This window comes from Hylaeus volcanicus, chromosome 1, assembly GCF_026283585.1.
Source record: "Hylaeus volcanicus isolate JK05 chromosome 1, UHH_iyHylVolc1.0_haploid, whole genome shotgun sequence".
Lineage (NCBI taxonomy): Eukaryota > Metazoa > Arthropoda > Insecta > Hymenoptera > Colletidae > Hylaeus > Hylaeus volcanicus.
The window spans coordinates 11,349,178-11,361,679 of NC_071976.1; the positions used below are offsets into that span (position 1 = coordinate 11,349,178).

Genomic DNA, 12,502 nt, shown 5'->3' on the forward strand with positions numbered 1-12,502 from the left:
ACGAAGCATTTCTCTGCTACTCTTCGAGATTCGCCTCGTTAAACATGCGTTATGTACACGTCTGCGTTAATTTTGTTAGCGTGAAATAAATTAAGCCACGAAGGTTTGTAAGGGGGAGGGGGGATGTTTCAAATCGTTAGGCGGTAATTATTATTTTTCAGTCGAGTTTTTTACGGTTAATAGTTTTGCTTGGCTCGTAGCTGGTATGGAAAGTCAACATCTAGAGCTTCGGTAATGTTTTGTCACTTACGCGTCGCACACATGACATTATGACGGCCCGTTGTAAATCAGCTGTAAATCAACTTGACAAGGACGAGAGGAAACCGAAAATGAAACCAGAATTGTCCGCGGCTGGACACCGACATGCTCACACTGTCCAGATCCTAACCACCTGCCACAGACGTGTACATGATGTTGGAAATTCTAGAATTACCAACTATGTTCTCATCTTACACTCCGGGCACATCGAATGAAACCTATGTCACATAGGTTGGCCACCTACGCTAAGATTACTTGATGCTTGCAACTTCTACATGGAATACATTATAAATACAAAGGTATTTTGTAAGGCTGCTGCCCTAATCTATAATATTCCTGTCATTCCTGAGCATGTGATACAGCATTATATCAAAAATTATATCTTATTTACAAAGGATAAAAATCTCCAAAGAAATACAAACCAGAGTTAACAAGACACTACTTTTAGAAATATGTAAGAATTAGTTATTTCAACCATAAGTCGTTCCGTGTTTATTTTAATTATATTGTGACTCACATATGTATATAAATATTGAACATGTAACTCACAGTGGTTGCTAATGACTTACAAGCTGATGCGTCGATAAATAAATAAATATATATATAGCATTAATGGAACACCAACCCTCTAAAATGTTCCCCCACATCGTCATTTGTTCGATAATAAATTATTCATCACATACTTTGACAGTATCCCACTTCGAGGTTACCAAATTACAAACTGTCCACGATGAAGAAGAGGAAACGACCAAAGTCTAAGACGCCCACCAAAAGTAGAAAGCTAATCAACGAGGATTCCTGGCGAGAAGAATTAGAAAACACCTTGATAAACGATGATGCCTGGTGGTGTATCGTGACGATGATGGTTGAGATGATTCCTGAGCACTCGAAGTGCGTGTCGATCTTCAACGACGCTGCTGAAGAAGGCAAGCGGAAGGCCATTTACTCCCTCAGCTACCAGAAAATGCTGTACTCCGTAAGAATGTTGTCGAGGCAGAACCTGGATAAGTGTCCGACAGTGCAGGGCGTTTGTCATTACGCGAGCAAGGTGTTGAACGAGGCCAATGGCGAGCTGCCAACCTGGCTGACGGCGCGGATCATCAAGTTTTTGATATATCGAGCCAAGGAGGAAACTATTGGCGTCGTGAAGAGGCTGGCCGACTTGGAACGCGATATCGACGAAGAGTATCGCATCATGCAGACCGTCGTCGATTGGGGTTGGTGCTTATTATGTGTAATGACGATTAGATAGGTGCTAGGACTTCGCAACATTTTACAATTCTTTGCCAATATACAACGACAAATATACACGTATTTATTTGCACTGTAAGCACTTGTAAAGTGTAACCAAAGTGTGACTATATTTATAGTCTCTAACCATTTGCTATCCATTCGACAGGGCAACCAGGATCGAAGGGCTTCGACGCGGAGAAATTCAATAACAAAGCGAACACAAGACTGCGAAAATGCAACGAGGATTGGCGCGACGCTATCTACGTGGACGACGCGCCCTCGAACGGGCCGAATCTCTTCATTATTCTCTCGGGTTTTCACGATCCGGATCTACCAGAGCACTTATTAAGCGCAGGGGTGCCATTGTCGTTCATACTTCGGATCAAACGGTCGAATAAAGAGTTCGAACGCCTAGCGGAGTACGAGACGATCCAGAGAACGCCTTTACAAACCAAAAGTCTGCTCCATTTCGAAAGCTACGAGAGCAGTGGTCAGGATCTGTTTAAATTCTGGGAAACAATCGAAACGCGAGTCGTAGAACCAGAAACTTATCCGATACTCTGTGACGTCGCGTTTGTCACATTTCGACCTCCAAGATTGCCAAAAATCTACGACGAGGATGAATACGAGCGTTTGAAGAAGAATATGTACGACAGGGTGTCGTATTTCGTGTACGATCTCTTCGACCTTTATAGACAGCATTCTAATTACTTGAAGGTTATGAAAGTGGAAGAGCGTATTAGTGATAATAGCGAGGAAAGGTGTGATACGCAGGTGTATGAGACTTTGTTGGATGCTCTACCTGGGGAATGTGCTTCTGTTCCGATGATATTGGTCGCGATGTTGCTGCAGATTGAAAGTAATGAGAAGGCCTTGATGGAGGAGGCTGTAGACGAAAGAGGCGATGCAGGCATTGTTGAGAGGGTGAGTTGTTTGTTTTGGCATTTTTATGAGTAGGAAGAATTTATTTTCATAGATCACTTGGTGCAAACACTTAAGAATTATTATAGCTGTTTTGTACCATACAAGTATCAATATTTAAGAAATATATATTCCTGTCTTTACGTGTCTGTATAAACTGCAGAACGTTGGACTACTATTCACTAAGGAATTAAATAATCGTGTTATTAGTCAAGTTTTACGAAAAATAAATTTCCTAAACGAAAATTTTCCCAATTCTTATCAGACTAGCGAATACCAACATGACAACACGAGTCCATCGCCTGTTTCGTTCGTCGAGCAAAAAATTGCGGCTCTTAACGCGAAATTCGATCTCAACGAAGAGCATAATGCCAACGACACGGAACAAATTGTAACCGACATCGAATTAATTCTCGGCGAAGATATTCTGAACGAAACCATCCGTCTTCTCGATGACTCTGCAAACTTCCACGTCCCGAGCAGATCCGACTTGATCGACAACATCCTGCCCGCCTTTTGGCATCCAAATATCACGAGTCTACACTCGCAACACGAGGTCCCGGCGAAGAAGCTCGAAGAGTACTCCCGTCATATCGATAAAACTCGACGGTACTTGGACGTCGAGACGAGCCACGAGGAAGTCGGACACTATTTACACATCCTGATGTTCGACAGGATGATATCCGGGAAGTCCGGGAGTGAAAACGGAACGTCGAGGGCCACGAACGAAACAGAGAGACGGTCGATGAATTTGCAACGTTCGTTGGCCTCGATGAATCGCAGCAAATCAGCTCCCAGCTTGACTTCCAAAGCGAGCTTGGAAATCCACTTCCGCAGCGACGGTAACATCGATTATGGCAACGTTCCGCTGAAGCTTGTCGATTGTGCTCCCTTGTTCGACTTGATAGATCCCAGAGAATTGCTAGTCCCGGGTTACCTGAAAGAGAATGTCTTCGACGTACGATCCAAAACAGAACCGAACCTCGAAGAATTCGACGACGTCGAACTGTTGACAAAATCGATTTTCCTGCAGTCTCTTCACGAGTGCCTTCTCTCGTACGACAGTCGCAGGGTCCTGTATTTCGAGCCGACGGACTCGGTGTTGCTGTACTTCGACGACGAATGGAAAGTTAATGGGGTGAACGAGGTGGAAGGAATCTCTAGCATTCGGACGCCTGTCCGGTTTCGTGACTTCTGCGAGTACGTCGTGGCCGAGGAGGACGATTGGATACGGCGGGAGGATCAGATCTATAGATTGCAGACGAGCGAGTCGATGGGAAGATTGATGAAGAGGGCTGCGGAGGTGAGCGACGAGACGCTGCTGTTTCGCGACGAGGATTTCATTCTGCCTTGGTCTCTCAAGGCCAGGGATCTTGATAAAAGCGAGGGTGCTATTGAAAGGAGATTCGACGAAGGTGAGGGGATCATGATTAGGTTTAATGTGGTAAATAATCTTTTAGTTGTGAATGGGATAAATTGTGTGTTTTAACTTTTTGAGGCACGCGATTATAAAAGGAAAAGAAAATTCACTTATTCGTATTCTCAGCAAGAAGGAATGAAATAAAGAATAAAAATAAATAATTTAACCAAAATAAAGCTCTCGTTTTCCACCCTTAGATACACAAGTCTCTTCCAGCGCTGGAGGGACAACGGAGCGTTCAAAGAAAGGTAAAAGGGAAAAAAGGAAGGCCGCGAAAAAAGGAAGACAAAAGGAGAAAAAGTCAGTTGTTGACGACGGACCCACTTTGACCATGGAAAGAAGCACGTCGCCTCATGACACTGAAAAGGAGACGACTTATGAGTTCATAGGCTACGACCTGGGCAGATTACGAGTGCATGTGACCAATCGCAGGAAAACCTTCTTCTCGGAGGATGGCACTCTGGTGAGGGTTGAAGTGGACGACTGGCTGTACAAGAATAAGGACTTACGTATCACGGTTACCCTTCGAGGCTACAGTTTACGATTGTTCCATCGAATCAACGATCCCGAGAATTCCAAGGTGTTTCATTTAACAAGTCCAATGGGAATCATCCTTGCTTTCCAGAAACTGCTCGAGCCTGAACGTAAGGCTTCTCAGGTTCATAAAATTTTTACTGTTGAAGTGGGAGGGAGGAAATTCGCAGAGGGCAGTAATTAGGTCGAAGAATTTAATCTTGATCTTTACAGAGTGCATACAAAACCCAACACTCTTTCGATTTAATGGAAATTTAATATTTCTTTTGCACTAGATTGGATATTTTTATAAATACCAGCATTCACGTATTTGAGATACATTTGTCATATGAGGCTCATGAATAAATAGTATTGAAATTTATTAACACCTGTCTGTCCAGATGCAACGGAGAACCCCTTCAAGAACTCTTGGCCAGACTGGAGTCTCGATTTTCGAGCATCATGGCCGACTGGACTACTCGTAGAACCGATCGGCGGCGACAGCGAGGAGAATCCGTTTTACATTCGTCAATCGTACATCCGCAAAAAGTCTAACGACGAAGTTTGCCGAAAGTTTTTGAGAAACGGAACGATTTTGAAGTACTTGGACGACGGCAAGGTTGTTGTTCTCCGACCTAACGGTGACATCGTTACTTGCATTGGTTTCGAGAAGTTTCAACTGAACGAAGATGAAAACTTCAATAAGGAAACCAACTTTGCGAAAGGTATAATTAATTAGAAATCTATATTATCTATATTATATATTATCTAGCTTGTCACTGATAGGTATATAAAAAAATATTCTAACATTTTCAAAGATATAAGTAGTCCGAATTAAATCATAAAAAGCGTTCTTCACTGTAGAAGCACACGAGTTGCTTTCGAGAGGTGCTTTCGTTGACCCCAAAAATATGGAGGCAGCGTTACATAAACCAGAAATATTTGTAGATTAAAGAGAGCTCGTTAAACGCTCACAGAAAGTGTGTATGTTCCGTTTTCAAAGGCGACAGACCAAGCAAAGGGTTGAAACTTTCATCTAAAAGCAAAAAGAAACCGGCGAGGTCCTCGAAGTCTCAATTGGCCGGAGTGGTCGAGCAAGATCCTGCGCTCGCACTGCAGGATTCAACGACGGTGAATCAAGTGACCGTTAAATTTCGTTTTGACCGAGGCACCAGAATGATCTGATACCGATAAGTAAAGAATTCAGGTCTTCAATAACGCATTTGCTCGTTTTCGATCTATCACAGAGTCGACTAATCATCTTCTTGAAAATTACGATCTTTAGGTTCCTTTCTGTCTTGCTTGCCCTTCAAAACTTCGAACGTGGAGAACCACTGAAATAAATCGAAATTCATTCCATAGTTTATAAATTATATTAGAGGCCTATTACACACTGTCTCATTATAAAAACAAATATTTTTCGCATCGTTTTGTAACGCACATTCACATGTCTCGTTTCTAGAATTATGGAAACGGGGTGTCGATGACGGACTCCGCGGTCAAAGTGTCACGATACACGGTACTGAATCACGATGGCAGACAGTACGAGGTGTACGACGACTTGGTCGTAAGTGAACACCATCGATTACTCGTGAGGACAGCGTCGGACTACGAGGTCGACGAGAAGTTCACGCGTCGGGCTGACGGCACCGACATGTTGCTGAATTCCAATGGAGAGCTGGTCGTCGAGTTCCCTGGTAAATCGCGGCGTTTATGGCTCCTATTTCAGTAAATTCTGACTTTTACGCTCCTACATTCGATGACAGACTAGTGGACAAACAATTATTACATTGTTGACGGATTAATTAGTTGCTTTCAAATTTAAATATATTTGTGAGATAAATTTAACAAATTCAAGTACAAATTTTCTGCAGTTTAGTGGGGTGTGAATCAACGTCAATCATTTTATCGATGTTACCAAGTCTTTCGACAGTAAATATTTATTCTCCGCGGTATGGCAAAATTATGCAACGATTCACGCCTGCGTCTCCGTAAACTGTTTTCGCGTAACATATGCGAAATCCAAGTTCATAAACTTTCATCCCCAACTTTCCTCATCTCGGGCGTATTTTGTTTGCTCGTTGAAACAGTTTCTGCAAACATTCGAGAAACTCGCGCGAGGCGGAAGCTCGTCGATTGTGCTCATCGTAATGATTCTTTTTCTTGGAATTTCCAGCGTGCTCGCGACTTTAATGCAAATCCATCGTTGCTGAAACGATTTTGTAATTATGACGGTAAAACTCGAGGAAACGGGCAAAGAGAAAGGAGATTAAAAGAGACGGATGAAAAAGAATGTGAAAGTTTATTTTTTTTTCTTTTATATGGGATTACCTTTTCTGTAGGACGTAAACAATTTAAAAAATGTTTCGAATGATGATTGCGCAAGAAACGAGACTCCGATAAAATGGATATTTTATTTTCCAACATTTCTGTATGCGAACACAAACATTTTTCCCATTTCATTGCGAGTCAGGCAAAGTTTGTTCGCTTTATAATGCCATCCAATACGATTTCTCCCACGGAAGGGTTTCTTCGTCACAAGAGTTACCATTTTCGATAATGTCGGTTTTAATATAACTGCGAGAACCTTTAAGTGCTTTTAAATTCATTACCTCTTGAACTGGCCGGGCAACTTCTCGGGGAGCGGTTATGTGGTAGCTTGTAACGTATATTCCTTTTAAACGGCAGAAAAAACCCGTATAAAGTTCCACGGAATACTCTTATTTTCATGAAAGGAAGCCCGATGGAAACGTTTTATTCATCAACGTTTACATGGCTCGAATATTAATTCCAATTGGAGTTATTGGAAGCTTGCGGACTATTAATTTCAGTTGAAAAATCGTACTGGCCAGACTTCGTCAAGTATAATATTCACTATCTACTGCGAAAATAAATTTCTTTTTTAGTCCTTTCTACAATTTTTAAGAGCCAAAGTTCCATTTTCCGATTCACTGGACGTTTCTACCCTATTTCAGGTCCTCCTTTGGTGTCGTGGTTATGCGACCACAAGTGCGTATTAGTTCAAGAATGTGTAACGTAATTTCAGTAGGAATTCTTCCATTAATATACACGCGTGGTCGCCTAACCAAATTTTCCCGGAGGGCCTGAAATAGGGTCGAAACATCGAGAGAAACAGAATATCCAACATCGGCTCTTGAAATTAAAAAAGTGTATATTTATCTCGAAGTCCAAACAAAATATATACTTTTTCCCAACTATAAAATTCACTACTCCACTTGTTTGTTAAAATTGCAATCCCATTATCATCGTTTTGAACACACAGTCCAAGATTAGGTAGATTGTACACTTTGACTACCCTGCATCTGTATGTATTTATTTTAACGTTCCCCTAAGGGTTACATAGCCTTCACTTCCACTTGCGGTCTCGTTGCGAAATAAAAATATCGTAATATTTAATTTGTAATGGGAAAAGCCTGCTACTGTGTAATTCGATAATCCATTTTATTATAGATGGCACACGTATCACGACCGGTTACACGATAGAGGAGGAACCAGCGATGTGTGACTGGACCGAGGACGAGATTCGACGATACTTTGCATTCGATGGAACAAAGGGAGAGGAGGAGGGGCACGATCGCGGATCGCCAGCGAATTTTAAATTCCACGAGGAGGGTTCCTCGAGACTGTTCGCGGAATACGACGATATCGTCGAGATATTGATCGCGGACAGCTTTGTCTCCGTCCTGTTGACATGTCGCGCGGAGCACAAGAACTACGCCACGGTGTTCTATGATCAGTCAGCAGTTAGTTGCACTCTATCGATGCCCGACGATCTTCGAGTCAGCATATCGAGACGGGGTCATTACAAAGTTTCGATGGCGGACGGAGTTAATCTGAAGGTAATCGAAACCACCGAGATGAGATTCGCTCCCTCCCACGAACCGGATATCTAATACCGAGGAATCCCGAGCGTTTCGAATACTGAAACATACTTTAAATCGTAATTTCCGGGAATCTACGTAAGAAACTTCAGTTAAAGCGACGTTCTACCGACAAAGTTTTCGTTAAAGTAGCTGGGGCGTCGATTTGCTTTCGATTGGCGAGACGTACCAGAGGCTTGTTGAGCAAGTTCTTTCAGAGTATGATAAATGAGGGCTCCGGGTCCTTTTCTTTCCTAATGTACAGGGTGTTCCAGACTGTTACAAACGTCAAAGTGAGCTCGAAAATCGGGAGCAACGAAGCTTGGGGCTTCATAAGGGTGGCGTCGTTAGAAAAGAATACAGCTTCTTTTATTGTTGGTTTTATTCCAGATTTTTACCTATAATAGTTCCTTTTTACTTAATATTAAAGTTTTCTTAGATAACGTATAATGCACTAATTAGTTTGCATTATTCAAGATCCCAAACGAACATGAATCGACTGAATTGTTAGTCTTACTTCAAATTTGATGTTCCTTCTTAACGCAAACATTCCCACGGTAACTTCAAACTCTCTTCGAATCATGCGAAGCTTGCATCGCCCTAGCCCTTGCGTCACCGAATTCCATTCATGCTCCGAAACGTAATTTTCTAAACCTTGCTCTGCTGCAAAGACCTTTGAAAGCCAAAGAGACTACCGTAGGAGGCTAATTCGGTCTATAAAACGTAAACAGATCGTTTCCACCCTGATAAAATAAATATTCGCGTTGGAAATTTTCGCGGAATCCCCTAAATTAATTATTGGCTGTCCTATTTAAAGGAAACTGAAATTCATCGATGTTCGCATCTATACCTCTGTTGACCTAACCCTTGTCGTAATACTTCCCTCGTTTCTAAATAAATATATATGGATTTTAAAACCGAAAACCTAATTCAATCGAATTGAATACTATTGTATACCACTCTCATTCCCATCTCCATCTGAAATGTTCGACAGCCAAGGGACATCCACTTTTTAAAATAGAATTAACCCCGTTAAAACCCAATTCGCGTTATGAATACGCAATAAACCGAGCCGAGTCAGTGTTTCATAGCTCACGAATTTTTATTAGATCGAGGAGCATGGTCTGTCGTTCGAGGGGAACGCGTGCACCACTTGTGGCAGCCAGTCAACGTCCACCTACAACTTCTTTCCGTTCGAGTCGCCTGCCGTCGTGTTCACCGCGATCGACGTCTGCGGAAATATCTTCGATATCGTGGACGACGGTACGACGCGTTATCGTCGCAAAGGGCAGCCGTCTGGACGACGGGGGTTCGCCTCTGCAGACGTTCGCGAATCAAATAAAGAGGAGGAAAGTTACGAGGGTGCACAGGAGGAAGGGTTCGAGGATGGCTCCGGCGAGCGGGGCTGCGATCACGAGAGGCTACGGTTCGAGACGAGGGCCGGTGGTCGGTGCAGACTGTTTTCAATGAATCGAGATCTGACGGCTTACGAGTACCTTCATCGATCCGCGTGGAACCAGGCGGAGCTGGTAGCAGCCTTCGATAACGAGACGAGCGTGATCTTGTATCCAACTTCACGTCGACCGGAACTTCGTCGCCTGATTACATTTGAGACTGCGAAACCTGAGTCACGATCAAAGGCTCTGCTATCATTTCGGGTTAGATAATCGGGACGGCCGTGCCCGGCGATGCTCATTACGTAGAACCTTTACCTCGAATGCTTACTTCGACCAACTCTTTGAATTCGGCCAACGACAAACTCGCGTGGGTTGACTGCTTTCTCGATATTGCGAGTCATTTGGGTAGCGGGATTCAAGAAATCTAATAAAACCTAGCATTTTATTTAAACAAATTTCTTCAATAGGCATAGAGTGTACGAATATTTACAGGACTGACTGTACATGAATTCTCTTTCATTCATCGTTATATATAGTAAATTAGACTCAAACTAATCGTCTTCCTACGTCTCTTATCTTAGCACGCACATTTATCTTAACCACATGCCATTAACCCGTCGCAAGCTTTACCTAAATCTCTTCAGAGCACCTGTCTTTGGTTCAAATCGAATCATAGATGTTCAAGCAGCAACAAATGACACACTGATGATAATCATTATGATGAAGGTAGCTCGAACACAGGCAAAGCGCCGGGACGCTTCTCCCAAAGGACACGGCTCGCGTCCAGAAGCTTCAAAGTGTATGGATTATAAGAATCCAAGCCGTAAAGCCTCGCGTATCCCGTTGACATAAGAGTACTTTGAATGACGCGGGTCTGTTCTAATTTAACTTTGGATTAGGATAACTGTGAAATCGATTCTTGTAGATTTTCACTTATAAAAAAAATAAATTAAATACAAGCAACGAAGGTTTAAGATTTGAAGCAATCAAAGTTTTTTAGAATCCAATACGATCGCAATAGTTGATGGAGAACGGAGCTGAAGGTTCTCGAAACTATCGACGTACGTGCAATTATAGAGGTACTCGATTGAAGGAGGAGTTTGATACAATATGTTCCCCCAAACTATGGCCAATTCTTTTTAAATACAGCAGACGACACTTGTTGCTAATTGACCATATTTCCACTTGTCGATACAATGCGACAGAGAAAGTTTCTATGCAAGGGGATCTAGGTTCTACTAGACAACAGTTAGGACTGAAAATCGTTCATCAATCTTCTACTCAAAATAGACTGTCTATTCATCGAAATAAAATAAGAACTCCTTTCTTCTGTAAAACTTTCATTATACATTTTGATAACTTTAATAATTAGGCATCTTTAATTCAATTTCTCTCTTTTAGTGACTAAGTGTTCTTTCATTATTAATTTATTAGGAGCAAAAACTGAGGCCGACAAATTTCGATAGAAGAGACTTGATACGCAGTACCTACTCGATTCCGTACGACTGGCTATTTCCGTTCGGGAAAAACGGCGATGGAATTTGGGAAAGCACCCACGATCTTCCTTTGACGACTGGTATCGAATTGACCGTACCCAAATTATTGAATGTACGCGTTTTATACGGCTTCAAGGAACCAGACGGAAACGCAGTGATCGATATCCAAAGAGCACTCGGACGCTATTGGATGTCGGTTAGTGAATTAATGCTCTTTTTACCAAACTCCTGCCAGATGTTCCAATTAAATTACTGGGTCAGCCACCGCTTTTCTTTCGCGTATTATGCAAATTTATCGCTGTTTGCGTCGTTTAAATTACTCAGTTAAACGTTACCTTCGCGTCGCGACGCTTTCTTTTTGAAATCGAAACGAGGGTCGACGTGTGATTAGTAATGAAACCGGGTAAAATTATTCAGAGGAAAACCGACTATTTAAAAATATCCACCGTTTTGTATACACTGTTTCAGAATTACTGATTCGCGGAGCTTGGACAATTTAAAAATAATTCAACTGAAATTTTTTATGCACTCTGCGTCCAGTTTTTAACCGCGTTAACGAACTATCAACACTGAAATAGTTTGCTTCTTTTAACCCGAGTTCTGACCCAGCTAAAATTTTTTATCGCGTTCCAGTTGGTCGGGGGTGCAGCTGAAGGGTGCATCACAGCGAACGAGAAGGGAGAGGACACGCAAGTCGAGATCAAGACACGGCACGAATACTTGGAGGTCGACTTACATGATTTGGCGCTAGGCATCAAAAAGACGATCGACGTCGCAACGTACAGAAGCGGCTTTGAAAAGCAGTGGAAGGCACCGAGGGCGATGCAGCCACGAAAATCGATCGAATTCGACGAATTGCTCGAGCAGAAGGCTTCAAAGAGGGAAGCGCTCGAATGGTACAAACGATGCTTCAGGGAAAGATTCATTCTACCGTACTTCCAGAATATCGCCGGATCGTGTTTCCTTTGGGTACGGGATTGCGTGGAAAACGCCTCGAAAATATCACTGGCGAACCGGTTGGCTGCCGAACCTGGCGAAAGTCAAAAGATTCACCACTTCGACGACGACTGCAACGCGCAGGAGCGACAGGATCTAGACTAACGTCTTCCCCGACCAGTGAAATCAACTTCCACGAAGTGGAGATGATTGTACATCAAATAAAAATTTATTCGCAGCCACAGCAATGTTTATTTCATGGAGACTGGTTATCTCTCTTGGTCTAAATCGAGGATAACTGTAATAGATTCTGTCATCGTATTCTTTTTAATAAATCCTCGAGTGCTAATTTTTCACATCCCTTATCAAACATTTGTTATTTAAAAATATTGGGACAGTCCCACAGCAACTTTGACTTTTTATTATTTGCACTATTCTCGAGAAACA

At 42.4% G+C, this 12,502-nt stretch overlaps 1 protein-coding gene across 1 annotated transcript; it reads left to right on the forward strand.

The window, feature by feature from the left end:
• The first annotated feature begins 269 nt into the window (after positions 1-269).
• LOC128884608 (uncharacterized) lies at positions 270-12,220 on the forward strand. The gene is made up of 11 exons (XM_054138093.1): positions 270-404; positions 950-1,475; positions 1,658-2,415; positions 2,678-3,827; positions 4,030-4,476; positions 4,747-5,070; positions 5,349-5,485; positions 5,808-6,042; positions 7,817-8,205; positions 11,058-11,315; positions 11,753-12,220. The coding sequence occupies exons 1-11, from the start codon at positions 270-272 to the stop codon at positions 12,218-12,220; spliced, it is 4,827 nt and encodes a 1,608-aa protein (XP_053994068.1).
• Positions 12,221-12,502: the final 282 nt, after the last annotated feature.